At 38.5% G+C, this 23,240-nt stretch overlaps 1 protein-coding gene across 2 annotated transcripts; it reads left to right on the top strand.

The window, feature by feature from the left end:
* Positions 1-652: 652 nt before the first annotated feature.
* Positions 653-21,839, top strand: abcc2 (ATP-binding cassette, sub-family C (CFTR/MRP), member 2). 2 transcript variants are annotated; one of them, XM_053333345.1, is made up of 33 exons: positions 653-791; positions 1,039-1,109; positions 2,923-3,099; positions 3,368-3,514; positions 3,613-3,753; positions 3,898-4,020; positions 4,114-4,169; positions 4,273-4,510; positions 4,667-4,851; positions 5,399-5,576; positions 6,057-6,311; positions 7,175-7,240; positions 7,547-7,684; positions 7,768-7,914; positions 8,002-8,086; positions 8,201-8,267; positions 8,359-8,485; positions 9,232-9,408; positions 10,091-10,258; positions 11,699-11,882; positions 12,059-12,194; positions 12,522-12,624; positions 12,716-12,935; positions 16,861-17,015; positions 17,612-17,767; positions 17,957-18,156; positions 18,292-18,418; positions 18,568-18,669; positions 19,000-19,143; positions 20,240-20,398; positions 20,487-20,653; positions 21,203-21,397; positions 21,519-21,839. In XM_053333345.1, exons 2-33 carry the CDS (start codon positions 1,065-1,067, stop codon positions 21,646-21,648), a joined length of 4,698 nt encoding a protein of 1,565 aa, XP_053189320.1. In that variant the 5' UTR covers positions 653-791; positions 1,039-1,064; the 3' UTR covers positions 21,649-21,839. The 2 variants fall into 2 exon arrangements, with proteins under 2 accessions (XP_053189320.1, XP_053189319.1); XM_053333344.1 differs by having other exon boundaries at positions 665-1,109.
* Positions 21,840-23,240: the final 1,401 nt, after the last annotated feature.

Below are 23,240 nucleotides of genomic sequence, written 5' to 3'. Positions count from 1 at the left end.
CAGTTCCCTTTTGTTCTGTTTGCAGGATGTATATTGAACCAGTGTCTGGTAGCAATCATTAAAATGTCACGAGGGGAAAACATAGAGCTTTTACATGGTTGAATAAAAGTTTTGAAAGCACAGATGACAGAAGTCAATGTGTATTCAATCCCACTACAGGCTTGAATCTCTTCTCTTTTTTTGGTTGTGGAGTCCTCCTCCTGATCAGAATAGGAAGCAGAGAGAGACACACAGAAAAGAAAGGGAAAGAGCCAAGCAGTAAACACCCTTCCCCCCTCGCCAAATTCCCACCAGTTAACAGTTAACAATTATTGTAGACAAAAGTTCTGCATCTTTTCCAGCACTTCACTGGCTATAAGCCCACCAGCTTCATTCAAATGCATGGCTGCCTAAAATTAATCTGATGTGACCGGTGTTTCCGAAAATGGGTCTCTCTAGTTCAGAGAGGGTGAAGGCATGCAGCAAATGAGAAGTGGAAACACAACAGGAAAAGGGGTCTAATTTGCCCACTCGCCCCACCCTTGACACAAGGAAAGGAGTAAAGGAATACTTGTGCAACTCCTCTCTCTCTCTCTCTCTCTCTCTCTCAATTTTTTTCTCTCACATGCAGCCATCTGCCTGAAATGTTGAACTTTAGACATGTGAGCGTTGTGTCTATGGACCTGGATCCTCATTTACCCAACAGGAAGACAGCATGTGAGCGCTTTCAAACATAAAACAAATCACAGAGGACTGCTAGAAGACAACCCGTAAGATTGACCTAAAAGGAGAAAGATCAAGACTCAAGTTAGGTATTAAACCATCTGCTCTTCACGTTTATTCGGTACATCTCTGGCAACCAATGTTTTTTGTCTGCGTAAGGAGGTCGCAAATCTTGCTCTCAGCTTAAAAGCCTCATGGCTCAAAGTCCCTCAGTGTCACATCCTGTAATTGTCTGTGGAGTGTGGGTGGACCAGGAGAGAGTGTAGGACTGTTTGAGTCGACTTGAACGGCAGTGAAGCTGAGGTTGACACTTGTGTGGTTGTCTTGTCATCTAAGGGCAACTGAAGCCGTCATTGTGGACCATGTGTGCAGCAGCTCTGGAGGAGTACTGTGGGTCCATCTTCTGGGTGAGTTGAGGGTTAATGTAGCCAAAAGACGCCACAGTGGGGTTGAGGAAAATACACTTTTTAGTCTCAAACACTAAATAAGCTTCTGACACACATGTATGTTCACTAGCTAAACAATACACTAAATGTACTTGAATGCAGATGGTTGACACAATCACAGTAACAACTGACATTTTTCAGGTTCAGGTTTGTAGTATTCTTTTCTGGATGGCTTTATACTGTAACTTTTTTTCTGTTATTTTTTATTATGCTGTTATAATATAGTACGTCCATTATCACCTCTTACACAGATTAAACTAAATTATTATTATTTATTATTATGACTTCAATCAAGTTGTTTTGTTGTATTGCAGGTCTTCTATATTATTATTATTTTGCAAAGGTGGTCATATTATCAGTAAATAGATAGATGAATATGAAGCACCTATTAAAGCTATTTAAGTAACAAAATAAAAAACTGCTAATATATTCAATAGGTTGTTTGATTATATTTGAATCTGAAAGCATTATATAGCATTTTCACCCCTGTACACAGTGAGCTCTGTGAACACGTGACGCATGACAGACAATAATGACTCTTAGGTAAGACATGACTGGGCATATCTGACAGTGCATGTTTATGAGCTGTAACTTACATTATTATGATTGTAAGAAACAGTTGAAATGGAAGAAAAGTTTAGGATCAAATTTACTTTCAGCAGAAAAGATATAAACTGTATTCTAATGACTTTAGTCTGGAGCAGGGTTATTATAGTTATCTAAAACTAAGACTAAAACTAAAACTAGCAATGAAAAAATAATTTAGTTAACTGAAACTAAAATAAAAACTACAATTAAAACAAAAACAAAAACTAAATAAAAACTACAATGAACAATGTAAAACTAACTAAAACTAAACTGAATTGCAGATAAATTCAGCTTTGTTTTCTCCCTCGATTACTTCCTGTCCTGCAGCAGCAGTGGTTAAAGAATGAAATTAAAAAGGACTTGATAAACCATATTTGGTGTCACTCATTCTTTCATCCTTTTCAGCTTCTACAAGTCAAGGCTCTCTCTTAATACCTGAAAAACTAAAACTAAGACTAAAACTAAATAAAAATTAAACTGAAACTACTAAATCACTTGTTGAACTAATTAAAACTAAACTGAAATAAAAAAGCAAACTGAAAACTAAAGAAAATTTAAAAACTATAATAACCTTGGTCTGGAGGTAAGACAGATTTATTTTGGGGGAATTTCAAAGAATCCATTTAGTTGATAAATACATACACAGACACAGACTGTACTTTTAGGTTCTATATTTTCTCCTGGTGCTTGATAATGGAGGCTGTAAAATTGATCTCACACAGCAGATAACAGAACAAATAAATGAAAGTGCTTGAAACACGAATAAATACTGTTGCAACTCTTCAAAAGCTTCAAACCCCACAATTTCTTCACTTTTTCAGGATCTTTCAAAAAACACATTAAACTCCTCAGTGTTCTGCTCTTTTCACTCCACATTCCTGTTGCTCCATTAGCTCTCATCTCTCCATCACTGTCTTTTCCGGAAACACATAGAACACGTACTGCTGTGTGTACAGCGGTGAGCAGGGATTTAGGATTTAATCACATGTAAGTCACTCTTAATTAAATTTCTAATCAGGGACGAGTAAGCTGTCCCAATGGTGCAATATAGTGGGTACTCCAGGGGTACAGGGATGGGAGTGCGTTTGTGTTCACCTTTACATGAGATCAGAAGAGGAGTATGGATCTTATAGTCAGTTCCCTCCTTAAATGTGTGTTTATGTATGCATGCTGTGTTGTGTTCCAGAATGATTCATATGTGGATAGAGAGGACCCAGACCTTCCGGTATGTGTGGAGCAGACGGTGCTAGTCTGGATCCCCCTGGGGTTTTTGTGGCTCTGTGCCCCATTCCACCTGGTGGCTCTCTTCCGGAGGACACAAGTGAACACAAAACACTTTTCCAAGCTCTACCTCTGCAAACAGGTAATACACCCAGCAAGAAAAAGAAATACTGATACTGTTGATAATGTAATGATGTAATGTTGAGGGAGAAGAACAGGAGGCTGATTTAAATTGCAGTAACACCAGTAATAAAATCATGATTAATGACTCTTGATTAAAGGTGTCAAAAATATATAAACAATTCATTCATTGTTAACTACTGATTCATCATAACCAGTTAATTTTCAGTCTCGGAAGATTCCTTTGAATTCATATGATTTATTCACCAGTCTGTTTTTTCTCCCCTCAGCTTGTTGTGTCACTGTTGCTCCTGATTGCCATAGCGGCCCTGGCACTCACATTAGGAGAGGATTACGGTCCAAACAAGGATGCACCTTCAACAGTGAAAAATCCTGGCGTGTATTACGCAAATCCTGTCCTGTTTGCAGTGTCATGGGTAAATGGGAAGTTTTGAAAAGCTATATTCGCTCTGGTGTTCAACATGAAAGAATGACATTTTTTTATGTTCTGACCTTTCTCCTTCTCCTTTGTCAGATCCTGCTGTTGCTATGTCAGGAGAGTGTAAGACGGACAGAAGGAGCAGTGGACTCCGCCACTCTCTTCCTCTTCTGGCTTCTCCTTGTCCTGTGTGACATCTTCCCTTTCCAGACGCTGCTACGAGAGGCACTCAGGCTGGTATGACATCAAGTTGGTAGCAAGCGATTTTAGTGATGAGAAAACTGGAATCATTACACTGACAGCAGTTATCAGTAATGTCCCATTCACTGTTACACCTCCCTCATTCTTAAACACTGTTCTTAACCCATATTTGAACATCAGGGAGAGATCAGTGATGTCCCTCGTTTCTGCCTTTTCTACATTTCCTTTGGGCTGGAGTTGATTGCATTTATTCTCTCTGCTGTGGCTGATATCTCTCCAGAAGACAAAGAGCTTGTAAAGAAGGTACCTAAGCACCAAGAGCAACAAATGTAATACATTCTGTGCCTTTAGTTATTCAGTCTGAGCCTTCATCACCATACTGTTTCTTTTCCACAGAATCCCGAGGCAGGTGCACCATTTTTGAGCAGAATCACTTTCAACTGGTTTAACAGGTGAATGAAAAGTTACGGCAGCGAAAATCCTAGCAAACAACCACACATTTGGGCCAAGTTGGCCTTCATGCTCACTCTTATTTTGCATTCCTACTCTTGCCAGTATGGCGCTGAAAGGCTACAAGCAGCCCCTGGTTCAGGAAGACATGTGGGAACTGAACGAAGAAGACAGCAGTGCTTGCATCAGCCAACGCTTCCAGTATTTTATGGAGTCTGATTTGGCTGCTGCTCGGGTCCGGTTACAGAACAAGAAAAAACGTGAGAAAGCTCAGGAGGAGGCCCCTCAGAACAGCCTCTCTAATGGCCTGGGGAAAGGTATCAGTCAGGATGTACTGATGATGGTGAGTGTGAAGAAAAAAGACTTTCAATATACATTGCAGTATTTTCTCACACCAAAAGGATTTAATTTTTTATAGCATTACTGTTCTCCACTAGGTGTTGTTGTATAGAATCAGCGTGTCCTCAAAGACTAACGTTCAAACAATGTTTTTCTTCAGGAGGAAAGGGGAAAGAAAGGAGACAAAAAAGAGAAGAAGGAGAAGAAAAAGAAAGAGGAAGAGAACTACCCCAATTCATGGATGATATCCACCATTTACAAGACTTTTAAGGGGGTTCTGTTGGAGTCCGCCTTCTTCAAACTTCTGCAGGACTTGCTGGCCTTTGTCAGTCCTCAACTCCTGAAGTAAGTGAACGAAATCCTCTTTGAAGCATCAGCAGATTTTCACAGATTTCCTGTAGTTGTCCTGTAAGGAGCTGATTTGCCAAGAGACACTTTGAGATACTTTTTTTTATTGATTATTGTTTTAAATGAGTCAATTATTCCTTATGAAAAACTTACAGCACAGGCCCTTAACTTTCCAACTCACTCCCTTACTCTGTCAGCATTCTGTGATCATTAACTCAACACACAAATAGCTATAAACAATAGGATGGTGGACTGTTGGCAAAAGTGGAAAAGGCCACATAAAATAGGATTGAGCATAATTTCTCACCTCTTTCATTAAGCACAAGATACATCTAATTGTTCACCTTCTGTGCTTTATCTTAGAGGTTCAAATGATTACTTGTAAATGCTCCAACCTTTTAGCTCAAATATTCACAATAAATGAATAAAATGTGTTAGGAAGAAGAAAACAATGTCAAGTCAAATGTTAGTTCTACTTATTTTTCTTTTACTATTAAATATTACTTTTGAGCTGCAGCATAAACTACCCTTTCTCTTTTCCTAGATTGATGATCTCCTTTACTCAGGACAAATCCAGATATGCCTGGGAAGGTTATCTGTATGCAGTACTGCTGCTCGTGGTGGCCCTTCTGCAGTCTCTGTTCCTGCAGCAGTACTTCCAGCGCTGCTTTGTTCTGGGAATGAAGGTTCGCACTGCCATTATCGCTGCTGTGTACAAAAAGGTAAATTCAGAACTGACAGCACAGCAAAAATATCTTACTTTACCTCAGAAAACCAAAAAACACTGTGGCATTGCATGTCATGAGAAATGAGTGACCACCTGCAGTTTTCAACTACCCCTTCAGAGACTTGTCATCTGTCTGAGTGAAAACTCTGCACATGTGATGACTGCATGATTGTCATTGAGAAAGGGATATTTCCTGGCTTGCAGTCTAGAGAATTTCTTGAACTATTCAGTAGCTTATGTAGATGTGGATACAGTAATAAACAAACCTTTGATGTTTAAAAAAAAAACTTACGGATTGACATCAGAGTCAGTCATTTTTTCCTTAAGGGACCTGATCAATAGCCATGCCTCCAAGAGCCACCTGCTGCTCTGTTCTTACAATGAGTATGAATTTTCAGAAAAATAATTTTATTTCTTATACTTCTTTTCCTCCTCCCTCTTTGACCCCTGCCCCTTCTCTCTTACTTCTCTCAAGGCATTGGTGGTGTCTAATGACACTCGTAAAGAGTCAACAGTTGGGGAAACAGTGAATCTGATGTCAGCAGATGCCCAACGTTTCAACGATGTGACAAACTTCATCCACCTGCTGTGGTCCTGCCCTCTGCAGATCGGACTGTCCATTGTTTTCCTGTGGATGGAGTTAGGACCTTCTGTGTTGGCAGGACTGGCAGTTATGGTGCTAATGGTGCCGATCAATGGTCTGCTAGCCACCAAGGCCAGAAAATTCCAGGTCAGCAGAATTACACACATATACAAGATAGTTTTAACATCTTATCTTTATTGTACAGTATGCGAATATACCATTCATTTTAGGTCACATTATGAATATGGTGTAAAACGTAACACAATACACCAGGACACGGACAGTTACCAGTTACAACAACTCCAGGTGACTTTATAGCATTTTTCCAGTCTTTGTTTTGTATTTATAACGGTAACAACTTTCACATGACCTTCTGACGTATGAGCTTTTGAACAGTTTCTGTGATTCTATTAGACTCATGTTTACTCTTTTAGGAAGACAGAAAATTGTGACCACGGAAATAATAAACATTGTGATCAAATTTATTGGATATTTTGTGAGATTACAGAAGAAAATATATATGTCAGTTAGTGTCAGTCAGTGAGTCAATATTGCAGTTCTCAGTATCAATAATTTTACTTTCACGATATTTCATCAGTTTTAAATCTCCTGTTTATCAGATGAATTCTTGATGCCCATAGTTTTTCAGTTGCTCCCCTTCTGCCATCTATATAATGAGCTGTAACAACATTGCATTGCAAACTTATTTGGTTGGGATCATTTAGCAGAGGTTGATTGGGATCAAAAGTCCTTCAGGAGTCTTTTATTTCACCATACTTTTACAGTGTTTGTTTAGTTGTCTGAGGAAGATTCATACATTTTATTATTATTTTCTCAGTGTTTTGTATTCAGGTAAAATAAATTATTGAGTATCCATAAGACATCCTGTACAATCTTTGAGAGCGCTTGATTTAATGGAAACTACAAACAACCTCTTTTATCAGAAGTGTTTCAACACCAGTTCATCAGTTCAACTTCATATCAAAAGTAGGCTACATTTCTCCTTTCAGATCGAGAATATGAAGTTCAAAGACAAGAGACTGAAAATCATGAATGAAATACTCAATGGGATGAAGGTAAGCACCCTTATTCAGAAATTGTAGATGGTTAATATATGTATCAATGGTATAGGCTCACCGCCTCTGCTCCATGTAAGTAAAAATAGTGCATTGGGATTGGTGAAGGTGGGGCACTATAAGTGAGGCCTTCCTCAGATGAAAGGCTTTTTTGCTTCAGGAAAAAGCTGCAGTGCCTTCTATTGTACTACAAGCACCACCTGTGGTTTATCGGTATCATAATAGTATGAATACTATCTCAATGTTCCCCCACCCTTTCCCATGTCCTCTGCACTATTCCGTCTTCCTCCCTCTACCTCCCACCAGATTCTGAAGCTATATGCATGGGAGCCATCCTTCCAGACGCAGGTGGAAGGCATTAGGGGTCAAGAACTGAAGGTCATGAGGAAGTTTGCCTACCTAACTTCAGTCTCTACCTTCGTTTTTAGCTGCGCCCCAGCTCTGGTGAGTCCCCACAAAAAGACTATGAGCAACAGGTCATGGACACTTTTTGTAAATGTTCTTTTTTAACACTTTCCCTTTCCCAGGTGTCTCTGGCCTCATTTGCCGTGTTTGTAGCGGTGAGCCCAAACAATGTGTTGACTGCTGAGAAGGCTTTCACTTCCATCTCTCTCTTTAACATCCTTCGATTTCCCCTAGCCATGCTGCCCATGCTCATTGCTGCCATGGTGCAAGTAAGGACACAACAAAACATGGTACATGAAGACATACTGAACCATGTGCTAGATTAGCCCAATAACTATGTTCTACTACACTTTTAGACAACAGTGTCAAGGAAGCGCCTAGAGAAATTTCTGGGAGGTGAAGATCTTGAAAGTGACACTGTGCGCCATGACCCCAGTTTCAGTAGGTTCATAATCATCATGTACACCTGTTCCTCTGTTGAGCAGTGAAGCTTATTTACCAGTGAGGTCTTTTGTTTGTTATTAAATCTACTGTCCATCTGTTTTCATCTGTTAGACTCTGCTGTTAGCATCAATGATGGTTCCTTTGCCTGGGAAAGAGAAACAGAGCCCCTGCTTAAGAAGTATGTTTTTTGAATCACACACAATATTACACATTCTATTTGTCTCTGCTGTATTTTACTATAACACATTTATTGTGTGTGTATTTTCCAGTGTATCTTTGGACATTAAGCCAGGGAAGTTGGTGGCAGTAGTGGGAGCTGTAGGCTCAGGGAAGTCCTCTCTGATATCAGCCCTCCTGGGAGAGATGTACAGCACTAAAGGCTTTATCAACATTAAGGTGATACTTAATCTCTATCTTCATATCTGTCTAATAATACTAGTGGACATGTAATGTGCACAATTTTCTAAGTTCAATTATGTGTTAAATAACTTATTTCAAACAATGTTTAGGAACAGAAAGTACCGAACTGAGTACTGAACACTGGAGTTTATGAAGACGGTTCTTCATCTGGGAAAATTGAATATTTCACTCACTTCAGAGCAAAAAGTGATGAGAGAGTACTTGATTTCTCATCATGTAAATTCTTTAGGGTATTACTGTAAATGTTTCTGTGTGTCATTTGCAAAGTCCAAATGCGTTGTTGTTTTTAACAAGGCATCAGTGCACTTCCTGTGCCCAGTCTGCTGGAACCTATATACTTCCTCAGTGCTTCCCTGGGTGCACTCACACCTGTACTTACAGCTGTCTAATTAATAGAACCTGTTCTTCACATAAATACAGTATAAATATGTTATTCCACTCACTTGTTCAAAAAGCAGGTTGATGCATATTTAACAGGAAGTTTCTCTTTTTTCCCATTTTTTGCTCCATAAGAAAAGCCATTATTGAAGGTTGCTGCAGCATTGTGAGATCTTCAAACTGTGACCAATGCCATCAAATAAGGCTTTAGAACCTTTTTCTATAAAGAGCTCATTCCACTTTAAACGTGTGTAGCTTCTAGTATGAATAAAAACCTAGACTAATACAGCCTTTTGTTGCTCAAAAGGAACTCTGTGCCTGATTTTTAATGTCTGTATCCCCAGGGTTCTGTTGCATTTGTACCACAGCAAGCCTGGATCCAAAATGCCACTCTGAGGGATAATATATTGTTTGGCTCTCCTCATGAGGAAAGGAGGTTCCAGGAGGTGATAGAGTCCTGTGCCCTGAAACCTGACCTGGAGCTGTTGTCTGGGGGTGACCTCACAGAGATTGGAGAGAAGGTAAGGCCAGGGCTCAATGATATGAGGGACGCAAAGATTCAAGGATTCAAAGATTAGTCGTGGAGTTGTTACTGTGTGTGTCATATTCTGTGTTACTCTCTGTAAACTCATTCTGAGAACACAAACACAATGATTAACCGTAAAACTACGGCCCAATAATGCCCTTCATTTTAAACGCAATACTAGTGTTGTGTGATATTAATTGTTGGTCATATCTCCCTTCCCTACCATAATTTTTGCATATTTTAAACAATTCACTCCAAGTATATAATATAAACATACTTAACATCACAATGTTTTTCCTGCTGTCAGAGTAGACATTGGCTTCCTTTTTTCCCCAGGTATGACATTTTCAAGTACCCTGGCACTTAAAACTTGCTCATAATATGTCTGCAAAGGTTGCATTATTGTCGAATAGAAATTAAGATTTTGTGATGGTAGAAAGCTTTTCCAACTAAGGCTTAACAGCTGTCAGGCAGCATTATAATGAAGAAATGTTTTGTCTCAAATTGAAATACCAGAGAAAAATGATATGCAAACATTGATAACATACTGTAGCTCTTTGGATTTTTAAGAGACACTCTGTATGGGTCTTTAAACCTAATATTGTCTCATGCCATTTCTTTTCATTCCCCTCCTCTACTCTCCTCTTCTCTACTCTCCTCTCCTCTCCTGCCTTCAGGGCATCAACCTCTCAGGGGGTCAGAAGCAACGTGTGAGCTTGGCCAGAGCAACTTACAGTCAGGCTGACATTTATCTGTTAGATGACCCCTTGTCTGCTGTCGACTCACATGTTGGAAAGCATCTTTTTGAAAAAGTGATTGGACCCAACGGAATTCTCAAAGACAAGGTTCGTGCTGAGCCAACATATAAAGTATTGATCTGTATTAATGTTTCACCTCAAAAGATCTATGATTTGAATATGATATTGCAACTTACTTATCAATTAATCTGCTGATGAGTTTCTTGATTAATAATTTTCCAAAGCTGTCTTCAGATTTCTTGTTTTGGTCTACCAATGGCAATCAGTTTACTATGATGTATGAAGAAAGAAAGCATTACATCATCATATTTCAGAAGTTGGACATATCCGGATTGAGGCATTTTTCCTCAAAAAATGGCTTAAACCATTATTCACTTATCGAAATAGTTTTTTTGTCCATCAACTAATCAATTAATTGACTAATCATTGCAACTCTAATTTAGCAAAATATTGGTAGAATTTTACAGACTTACATTTACACAACCTTTTTTCATTATCTGGAATATACTAAATGCATTATGACAGTGAACACATATCAGCATATCTTTTATAATAATAATAACTTTTATTTATACAGCACCTTTTAAAAACAGAGTTTACAAAGTGCTTTGACAGACAAGGCAAGGTGAAAGCATTACAATAAAAAACAAGACAGACAACACAGTGAGCAGTAACAAGACTGACATTGACAAGATGAAGGTAGAGGACAATGGAATACAGTAAGGAGATAATGAAAATATAAAAATATATAAGACAAAGTAAAAATAAGATAAAATAAAGACAGCAGCAATAATCAAACAAATGACATCACATAAAAGCTAGTCTGTAGAAATTAGTTTTGAGAAGTGATTTGAAAGAAGGTACTGAATCTGCAAGCCTTATTTCTTCAGGCAGGTTGTTCCAAAGCTGAGGGGCCCTGATGGCAAAAGCACAGTCCCCTCTATATTTCAGCCTTGGCTTTGGAACCACCAGAAAGGCCCCGCCATGATCTAAGGCTGCGGGCCGGCTCATACGGAGATACCCAAGCGTGCTTTAAAAGTCATCAGTAAAATTTTAAAATGAAATCTGAAACAAACAGGGAGCCAATGTAGAGAAGCGAGGATTGGGGTGATGTGATGTCATCTGTTAAAACTAGTAAGAAGCCTAGCTGCTGCGTTCTGAACTAGTTGGAGGCGAGAGAGCCATTTTTGAGGTAATCCGCAAAGGAGAGAGTTGCAGTAATCTTAACGGGAGAAAATGAAAGCATGAATAATTTTTTCCAGGTCAGAGTGGGTGAGCATCGGCTTGAGTTTGGAGATTGTTCTTAATTGTTGATAACAGGACAATTTTTGTGATATGAGGAATGAAACTTAATTCTGAGTCTGGATCTCAGGGGAAGGTATATCTGTGTGTCGTCTGCGTAGCAATGGAAAGAAACGTTGTGTCGCTGGATGATTTGGCCAAGTGGGAGCATATTTTTCTCTTTTTACTGTCACAGCCGGATTTTCGATTACACAGCTAATGCCCCATGTGTCATTGTTTGTACAGACTCGCATCTTGGTGACTCATGGAGTGAGCTTCCTGCCTTATGTAGATGAAATTGTGGTCTTGGTGGATGGAGTGGTTTCTGAAGTTGGATCCTACAAAAGCCTTCGTGCCAACAAAGGAGCTTTTTCTGAGTTTCTTGACATATATGCCAAAGAACAAAGCAATCGAACCCATTCTGAATCAGGTAATTTAATCTTTGTCTCACTGCATTACGTACATGATGTGCACATGGGCGACCATCATATAATTCAAAAAAAGGCTGTATTTATTTAATTTCATGGAGTATATAATATAATGAAGTGCAATATTTCTACATGTTTGTAAAGACACCATGTATAATAGGGGACCATATGTATTTAGATAGTTGCCAGGATACTGCAGACATGGAGCTCATCCCTGAAAGAGAGGACACTCAACCTGACTCTCCTTTGGAAGACACAGTGTCTGTTACACTGAAAAGGGAAAACAGTATTCGCCGAAGCCAGCGCAGCAACAGGTTAGAACACTGGGGTCACACAATAGACAATAGACAGCTTGTGTGTGTGTGTGTGTGTGTGTGTGTGTGTGTGTGTGTGTGTATGTGTGGGTGTATGTGTGTGTGTGTGTGTGTGTGTTTGGGTGTAAGTGAGTGATGGTTTGTGTGGGTTTAATGAGCTTCTTATAGAGCACACTATCAAGTCATCACCATGATAAGATCTTATGTTTAAATATTGTCTCAGTTTTTCTTCGCACAGCGTAAAAAAAGCCACATTTTAGTCCGTCACTAACTATCTACCTTTTCATGCTGCTTTCAAACTGCATCTGCTCTGTCCTTTTTTTCTAGAGTCAGACTAAGAAAAAATAGCTCTGTAAGAAAAGCAGAAGATGTTGATGAATCTAAGAAAGGCCAGAAGCTAATAGAGAAGGAAGCCATGGAAACAGGACAGGTAAATTGATATTTACTCAATACTCTCGACGACACATACCAGACTCAAAATGAGATCTGTTGTCTAATTTTCTTCTCTCTTTGAAATCAAGGTGAAGTTCTCAGTGTACCTCCAATACCTGCGGGCCCTGGGCTGGGGATATGCTACCATGGTCTTTGTGGTTTACTTCATCCAGAACATAGCTTTCATTGCTCAGAACCTGTGGCTCAGTGACTGGACTAATGATGCAGTGGATTACTACAACAAAACATACCCTGCCTCGTTGAGGGACACCAGGGTGGGAGTGTTCGGAGCACTGGGAGTGGCTCAGGGTAACTGTTTATTTTTAATTTTTATATTATATATATTTTCTTATTCATATTAGTTAGCTTCAATTTGTAAGTGAATTACATTTCTCTCAGTTACATTGCACACTTTGTCTCTCTTCTCATTTATTTATGATCCTGTTGTTTTACCATAATCTCTGCTGCAAGCTGCACACTGAGCTTATTTCCGGTCTTCTGTATGAAAATACACTAATTTACTTTTTTGCTGACAGTTATATGAGAAGGTCAGCACCACTGTCATGGTTGTACTTTAAGTGTGGAGCTACAGGCAGGTGAGGTGATTAGCTAAACTTATGCCACATTCAAGTCATGTGGGATAGATTCAGATACACAAAACAAAAAAACACACACCAACAAAAACATCTTGGGCTGTGCCAGAGACAACAGATAAGGACAGTGCACGCTGACACCCTGTGTGGTCCGCGCATACTGACTCACACAAGGGTCAGGCAAGTAAAACTGACATTTTCATGAATAAATAAATAAAAACATTATAAGATACATTGAACATCTCCAACTTCAGAGATGACGAGCGGGGTAAATATCTATGAATCAAGATACTGGCTTCTTCATGGGTTGTTTCTGATGAACTCTATTAACTACTCATTAATAACTTATTTCTTAAACATTTGTTGATCTTTTTGTGTCCCCTCAAGTAAAGTAAAATATTCTCCTACAAAACTAACAAGCAGCTGCACCAGTGTTTTTACTGGTGATTTCACAATTAGCTCCTTAATAACAATCCAGAGAATATAGGATTCTAAAAAAATCTTCATATGCAAAGCACATAGTGACATTTTCTTCAGCATTAGTGATGCTGAAATTTCAACTGTGGAGGCGTGTGGAAAGGCAATAACAACACAATATGCCTTCCCCATAAATATGTTTTAGTTTCCAGTGTCTAAAACAATAGTACACAGGCATGAATTAAGTATTGCAGAATGATTAAAAGATACAATGTCTCCAGGTCTGCGCCCCTTCACTCTTTATTATCTATAGTCCTTGATTCAAAGTTATTCAGGAACTTCCTATAAATAAAACATCTATTATGTCCTTGACTCTTATCAGGTCATTTCTGATTTGGTCCTCACTAGTTCCTTAGTAACTGCTCAGGATTGTTTTAGTACCTCATTGTAAAGTTTTTACATTTTTACTTGTCTCCTGGTTACACAAACAAGATGCAATGTGTTAATTAGTGAGCTTTATTGCTGGTGGTAGGCATTTGTTTCAATTTTAGAGAGAGTAAGGCAGACTCTAGCTACATGCTGAATACACAGACATGAGAGTGGAATTGATTATTTCATCTACCCCTTAACAAGAAAGCAATTAAGCATATTTCCCAAAATGTCGAGTTATATGTTGAACCTACTTACCTTGACAGAAAAACAAGCTGCTTAGGCCCAATATTTATCCTCTCTGCCTAAATGATCTCCTGTATTACTGTTAAGTTTTTAGCCCTCAACAATTTCATTTAATCAAATTTTCCTCTGAGGCATTTTGTCAGCATGTAAAAAACATAGAACTGGGTATGTTGTTGGAGTGCAGAGGATTTTATATCAATTTAAATAATGAAAAGGACAAAAATAAGTATAGATGACAGAACTAGACCGTCAGAATAGAAAAGCTTGAACTGAGAAAGCGCAACTGTCAAATCTGTCAAACCGCTGACAGCTGCTTCAACATTTTTGATTCTTGTCACATGAGGCGAGCTTTTTAACTTCTGGTGATTTCCCAAAAGATTATGTTGAATGACGGAATCATGATCATGAAATACTACCACTTCCTCTGTTTCATTGTGGCTGGAGCACCATTTGCTGTGCTGTGTGTTTTTATTCCAACTGCTTTATATTTTAAATTTGTGCAAGTACTTATATATATCTTTTCTCTTGAAGACCTACAGCAGACTAAATCCATTGTTGTTTTCTGTGAGGAATGTTTTTGCAGGGAGTTGATTTCTTCTTAAATATTATGAACTCGCTGGTACATCCCAAAAGGCAGTACTGTACATAGTGAATCGTACAGACTCAAAGGCTCAGTCAGCAGCTTTATGTGGGAGTTTGTGGACATGGAGACGGCACAAAAGTTTAAGTTATATCATTCCCTGTCTATTTATGGAATAAATTAGTTTTTCCACTGTATCTTGATGAATAGAATAGAAATCCTTATTGCCCACTCACATGGCATTTGTCTTTGGCTTCAAACAGAACCACATGAAGCAATAAATATTAAAACTGGATAAAAAGGACATAACACTACAGTTCATACAGACATACATACAGGAGCTCCCGATGCCATAGGTTTAAATACATGAGATATGACTGGAGTTTGTGAAGCGATTAGTGTTACTGGGTGTGTTTACTACTTATCTGGGTTGATCATTGGAGAGAAAAGAGAGGTACTGCTGCCAAAGGCCTCACCAGAGTTTTGCTTGATTTGTGTGTGTGTGTGTGTGTTTGGTATCAGTGAAAACGTGGAGCAGAGTTTCATTGACTTGGGTTTTTAATTTCAATAAACAAGCGGAACGGATTCAATAATGAAGCACTGACACAGCGCTCTGAAAGTAGCGCAGAGTGGATGGACTGATGTACTGATTATAGACATGGTAGAAGTGTGTGTGTGTGTGTGTGTGGGGGCGGGGGTCCAAACTAATCATTTTAAAAAGAAAGTTCAGTATTTTTTTTGACAGCGTGAGAAATAGCAGCGTTGCTATATTCATTCAGTCATTTGCGACACTCACTCTGATTGCGTGAGAGTTGACACCTCTGCTCATAATCTTCTTTAATTGCAATTATTTAATTGATTATTTTAATTGATTATTTAATTATTTATTATATTTATTATTTAAATGCAGCAGGCCCCGCTATCTTTCATTTCTCCCTGTAGTCAATTAGATACAGGGTGTAAAGAGATCAAGGTGAGGTTACAAGGCAGAGTTCAATTGCTTGTAAATGATAGATTGTTAAGTGTGACTCAACAACATAGTGAGTCATACGAGGATTGGCTGATGTTTGTTTCTAATGAACTAGTCTGTGTTATAGTGTATGGTGTTTACGTTTTAATGATAAATTGAAAAATCAGTTAATGTAATTACAAGCATGTCTTAAGGACATAAAGGCCTGGATGAAGAGCAACTTTCTGCTATTAAACTGAAGTTATTGTGCTTGGCCCCAAATACCTTAGAAACACATTATGTAATGATATAACTATGGATGGCATTACTCTGGCCTCCAGCACCACTGTAAGCAACCTAGGAGTTATGTTTGTGATTTGGCACTGTATAAATAATGATTGATTGGTTGGTTGGTTGGTTGGTTGATTGATTGATTGATTGATTGATTGATTGATTTATTGATTGCTTGGTTGGTTGGTTGGTTGGTTGGTTGGTTGATGTGGTGCTTCACTTAGCAGATAAGCAGCAAAACTTCTTTTGACTAAATGTAACTACTTTGCAAAAGGTGATTACTAGAGTGTGGGTTCAAACAGGTTGTTTTTTCATTGTACTGTAAGATGAGGAATTGCAGAGTTGGTGGATGTAACATAATATATTTGAGATGGTAAAATGCACTTTTCTTTGCCTCATTGTTTGTGAAGGAGCATTAGGGTACTATATCTCCTGATGAGTACTTTGGCATTGCAGCCTCTGCCAACAGTGTATGAATTTGTGTATAAATGGGTGAATGGTGGTGTGGAGTAGTTGGCACTTTGAGTAGTTGGAAGACTAGAAAGGCACAATACAAATGCAGCCCATTTACCATTCACTTGGGTATTTATGGATAAAAGTTTCAATCATTAGAGAAAGTGCGCATGCGTCCAAAGTTCTTTTCCCTAACCTCATTCATTTTTTGTACAAGACTGGATTTCATTATGTGAAGGTGCAATCATGTATTTTATAAACTCATTTTATTTGCAGGTGTATTTGTGTTCCTTGGTACACTGCTCCTGGCAAATGCTTCGATCACTGCATCTCGTATCCTGCATTCAAGGCTGCTCAACAACCTACTGCGAATTCCCATGGAATTCTATGATACCACACCCATTGGAAGGGTTGTAAACCGCTTTGCAAAGGTAGGATTTATCATTTACCTTCTCAGATTTTTTTTCATATTTTTTCCAATGTTGTGATACCTTTATAATTGTAGTCTTAATAGGATAACTCGAATAAGTCTATGCAGTAGTAGGTAATTTCTTCATTTTTAACAGGGGAATGGTTCATTAAGCCTGCTACAAAATTCTGATATTGATGTAATAGAATTGCTATTACACAAAACACATATTTTTGTAGACCTATTCTTTTACTGGAAGTGGACATTAAGCTTCAATTATTCTTACTTTTCAAAACACACCATAGTTTTGAAGGTGTAAACTTTACCTTGAATTATATTACTGTAGCAGCTGAGCGTGGTGTGGTCAGTGCAGCTTAATTTCCTCAGTCACACTACCTGCTCCACTCCCAGGTTACACCAAACATCTACAGTAAAAACTATATCTGTAGGCATTTCTCTCCCTAAAATATTTTTTTACACAGCTGGCTTGGTGTAGGTGGGCATATATATATATTTCCATGGATTCAATGGATCATTTTCTGGGTTCCTTGAAACTACCGTAACAGTTTTTTTGTTTTTTTTTAATAAACACTAACTTCTTCAACACTGGTCCAAAAGGACATTTTCACAGTGGATGAAGCCATCCCACAATCCTTCCGCTCTTGGCTCCTTTGTCTGCTGGGTGTGCTGGGTACGCTGTTTGTCATCTGTTTGGCCACCCCTTTCTTCGCCATTATCATCATTCCTCTTGCCCTGGTCTACTTCTTTGTTCAGGTAAGTGGAACAAGATAGCACAGGAAAATATGAATAACAAACACAGCAGAGGGAAAAGAGATGGAAGAAAAGCAGTGATTTATCTCTCGAAAAGAAAGTGAAAATAAACAAGATAATGGCTTGTTCCTATTGTTAATGGAATTCAATTAAACCCTCCACTGTGATCTGTTGATTTCTCTCTTTACCTAGCGCTTCTATGTAGCGTCTTCAAGGCAGCTGCGTCGATTGGACTCAGTGTCTCGCTCTCCTGTATACTCACACTTTGGTGAGACAGTGTCGGGTCTGTCGGTGATAAGAGCCTATGGCCATCAAGAAAGATTTCTTAAACACAATGAAATAACTATTGACGAAAACCTCAAGACTGTCTACCCATGGATAGTGTCAAACAGGTCAGATATTGAACACTAAATGCACCCTCAAACACAAATCATTAACAAATCCTAGCACATTGTTATCCTCGTGGGATTTTCAGAGTGTTGGTAAAATGATGAATTTGCTTTCATGCGTGTTTGTTCACTCTACAGGTGGCTGGCCATTCGTCTGGAGTTTCTGGGAAACCTGGTGGTGTTTTTTGCTGCTATGCTTGCCGTCATTTCCAGGGACTCTCTTGATAGCGGCCTGGTTGGCCTGTCTATATCCTACGCCCTTAACGTCAGTTGCTGATACAATCACACTCTGATGATGTTGATTTCAATGGCAATAATAATTACACTGATAATCATGATGTTAGCAGCAATAATAAGGTGTAATAATACTTGAAATATAAATGCAGTCCTCCCTCTCCTATTGGGGCTTTTTAGGTAACCCAGACCCTCAACTGGCTGGTGAGGATGTCCTCAGAGCTGGAGACCAATATTGTTGCTGTGGAGAGAGTGAGTGAATACTCCGAGCTTGAGAACGAGGTATGTCAAATAGAGAGCTTCTCTGTACTGTCAAAAACCACTCTGTAAACCATCATCAAACCACCAATTACTGCCATTTAACTTGAATTGTGCTTTAGTTGCTGACAACACATTTTTTTTTTTTTTTTATTATTATTATGTTTTTTTTCCTTTCATTTAAGTTTTCTACTTTTGACACAGACTTTAGAAAAGATCCTTTAGATGGTGTCATTAGCATCCTACTTTCCTTTATCTGCCCATACAAGTAGGCACAGATAAATAAAACAAAACACACAATCTAAGCAATGGCCTCAAAAAATGAAAAGCAACACTGTGTCTGTGTTTCTACAGGCCAAATGGATAACTGACACTCGGCCAGCAGAGAAGTGGCCTGAGTCAGGAAGAGTGCAGTTTGAAAACTACAAGGTCCGTTACAGAGCTGGTTTAGACCTGGTGCTCCATGGAATCACCTGTGACATTCATAGCACTGAGAAGGTCTGTATGTGTCTCTGTGTATATAATGACTATGAAGGATTTATCAAAGTGTGAATGTAGACTGCTGAAAAATCTCAATAGTGTTGTGTGGATATATACATTATTCATTTATTACATGCAAATTAGATCAACTAAACCTGCATAACCAAATAATATAGGCTAATATATAATTTAGGCTGCTATTCTGCTGCTATGCTCCTGTATTGACACTCCATGACTACCTCATTGCACTGATTCTTGTCTATTGAATTGCTGCTATTTATTTATTCTTCATTCTTTTATATGCTATTTATTCTTTTATTCTTTCCTTTATTTTAACCAAATGTACTGCAGCGATGCCTTCATAAATGTCATTATACATTGTATAATGACAATAAAGACTATTCTATTCTAATATAGCTTCATCATTAGAATTAGATGTGAAAGGATTTTAAACACTGACAAATCTAACTCTGAAGTCAGTGTCCAAACAACAGTTTATATTTTACTTATTGGTGGGGAAACCAACCATCTAAAAGAAGAAGACATACATCTGAATCTGTCCTCAGTTCCCTTTCATTTTGTGCCTTTTATCTTTGGAAAGCAATCTAATGTTTTGTTTGTTTCAGTTTGGCTCAGTTGCTTTACTTTGTAGTGTCCTTTGCTGAAATTATTTCCCCCCTGAATTTTCTGAGGATGAATCTCTGATGAATCAGTTTTTTGCTATATCTACAGTGTGCAGATACGTAGCCTCTGTTATGGAAACGCCTGCAACAAACTAGAGATGAATATAATACATCATTGTAATACCTCAGGCAGGGGGTTTTGCCATGTACCTTTGTTTATAATGAATCTCTTTACCAGGTGTTTTGGCAGCTGGTTTGAAAGATCATGAACTCAGTATTGGCTGAATCACTAATGTATGGCATGAATCTGCAATAAGCATAAAAGCATGCAGTTATCCATGTGAAAAAGATTTTACACTTTCATGTACATATCCAGAAACAGATGGTCAGTGACTGTACATTATAAAGACCATATGAATGATTTGTCAGCCATTTTGTTTCACCTAATATACTGTCTCTCACACCCATATGGTGTCTCTCATTGCATCCAGATTGGTATAGTGGGTCGCACAGGAGCTGGCAAATCAAGCCTAACCAACTGCCTGTTCAGAATCATTGAAGCTGCTGAAGGTCGTATCCTCATTGATGACATAGATATTTCCACCATTGGCTTACATGACCTAAGAAACAAGCTCACGATCATACCACAGGTATGTACACACAAAGAAAGACACTATAATGCACACAAGGCATTCAGTTCTAAATGGTGCACTGACCTCTCTAACCCCATGGGAATAGGATCCGGTGTTGTTCTCCGGGACCTTGAGAATGAACTTGGATCCATTTGACAGATTCAGTGATGAAGAGGTCTGGAGAGTGCTGGAGCTCTCCCATCTGAAGGACTATGTAACAGGGCTGAATGAAGGATTGCAACATGAGGTCTCAGAGGGGGGAGAGAACCTCAGGTACATCCAAGAAATACACAGATACACAATTCAGTCAACACTGATGAAAATGGCACAGAACATATTTGATGCCCAGTTGATGGATTGCAGTTCAGTTTAGTAATCACCTAGAGGGTGTTGGACTAAGCTTCCACTCTCATTAAAGATATATTTAATATGGTTCCATCTCCTGTTGAAACAGTGGTAAAACCATTTGCTATGTTGTTTTCTCAGAAATTATGTTTACACACTCACACTGTTATACACACTATTTGTTGCACCCGCAAGTGTGGTGATTTCCAGCATCCTAACATAATTACCTTGTCATTGAACGTGCTGTGAGTCCACTTCACACAATCTAAGCTTAATGGGATGTCTGTACATTCCACCTACACAGCTCAAGTGTTTACCTCAACTGGTCAAGTGTTTACCTTCAAATATCCTATGTCAATTTAAAAACCTAAAAAAAAGTATTTTTGAAACATGTCCATTTGTGCTCTATTGTAACTATTTAATGCACACTCTAAAGGTGGTCTTTTGAAATATCAACGCATATCACTCTCCTTCCAGTATTGGGCAGAGGCAGCTGCTTTGTCTGGCCCGAGCACTGCTGAAGAGGTCACGTATTTTGATCCTGGATGAAGCCACAGCAGCTGTTGACCTGGAGACAGACGATCTAATTCAGAACACCATCCGCAAAGAGTTTTCACACTGCACTGTCCTCACCATTGCCCACCGCCTGCATACCATCATGGACAGCTCCAGGTGAGTTGTTGTGTGGCAAATTTTTCAAATGTACTATACCTCTTTGTCAGATCCTCCTGGGCAGTAATGACACACTCCTCTTGTACACTCATTGAGTTTTGTCTATTTTCTTCTTCTGCAGGGTAATGGTGCTTGATGCTGGTAAAATTGTGGAATTTGATACTCCGAGCAACCTCCTGGAAAAACAAGGCCATTTCTATGCCATGGCAAAGGATGCCGGGATAACACAAGCAGAAATCACATCTCTCTGATTTTGCACTTTTGGTTGTTTTTTTTAAGATTATTATTATTGCATAAATTGCTTTTTTTGTTTGATTTGAAAAGCTGGGTTGTTCTTTGAAATAATGTAATATTTGTGTTTATATGAAGCAATATAAAGAAATCATATTCTGTATGTAAATCATTTTTGTATGAGAACAATAAATATGCTTTCCCAAATAATGTACAGTTGTTTTTAATAAAGGGCTGTTTAAACCTGTTTAAATGTTAAACCAGTGCCATATTATACTGATCCTCATATTGTAAAAGCACACTATGAAAACTGTCATGATTTTTACAGATAACTTTTGGTTTAGCATTCTGCCCTATTATACAGAAGAAAAACATTAAAGCAACAGTTATTGCATGTTTTAATACTTGTAGCATTTTTGTATTTGAAGTGTCCTTTGGTCCAGTTTATCTTTGTAAGATCAGGCACATGAATACACACAAATTGACATTTTCTGAACAGATGGCATGGGAGAGAGGAAGACATATTATGTGCATCCAAAATTTAAAAAAAATGCATTTTATAATCCCCTAAAATAAATTAATCCTGACACATTTCCTTACCAAGCCCTCACCTACAGAGAAACCCTAGACAGAACTGCCCCCTCAGTCAGCTGGCTCTTGGACTCTTTTCACTAACACAAGCAGATTCCCTGGACAGAACCCTATTAGACTAAACCAAATTATAAGAAAGCAAAAATAAAACTATTTGACACATTGGAAACAATGCTATTTGGCCATAAAGAGAGAAGACTCAGCTGCATACAGACCAGGCTCCACAGAGATGACAGACTGCACACCCACTGCATACAACAGGAGGTGGAAACCAAGCTACCCACCTGCCAACAGTACCGAGACATTAGAAACACACATGAAACACAGATTACAATCACCCGAAAACAATTTGAAGACGTGGCTAATAACAAAAATCTTGCATATCTGCTGGGTGAATAACAGCAAACACGGCAGCAAGAAAAGGGCGTCCAATGGACAACAACCACCATTAAGAGTGTCAATCACCTGTGTACTCCTTCATCTCTGTACATAGACAATGATTGAATAACATATATGTATTCTTCTGTTCATATACATTTTTTGTTGCTTTGGTAATGTAAGGGTCTGTTTCCCATGACAGTAAATCCCCTTTGATTTGAATTGAACAGAAGAAACAAAGGAAGAGACAAAGATTGTGAGACGGGGAGGCAGCGAGGGGCAGAATGTGAGGAGAATAAGTGAGGGAAGGAGGGAGACTGTGTGTTAAAACCAAGGAGATGGTTTCTGCGTGTGAAGCAAATCGTTGCTGGGCTTCATACTGGATTCTTTCCTCTATGAGGTGAGTCTACACATTATTAATCCACATTTGCTGTCAAATTGATCTTTTTCACAATAATGACTCTTAAATTGCCATCATCTTGATTTTTTTCTAGTTATACTGGAAGTGTAACAGTTTTTAATGAGACATTCTGAAATGTTTACTAGATTCAAATACTTGGTGTAATATGCATGCTATTCCTTCTAATTAGTAAGTTTTCCTGATGGTTACTTTACACCTAGATTTAACTGCAGTTGTTTGGAT

This window comes from Scomber japonicus, chromosome 14 (genome assembly GCF_027409825.1).
Source record: "Scomber japonicus isolate fScoJap1 chromosome 14, fScoJap1.pri, whole genome shotgun sequence".
Classification (NCBI taxonomy): Eukaryota; Metazoa; Chordata; class Actinopteri; order Scombriformes; family Scombridae; genus Scomber; species Scomber japonicus.
The sequence above is the reverse complement of the archived record's forward strand: the minus strand, read 5'-3'. Positions and strand labels throughout refer to the sequence as shown.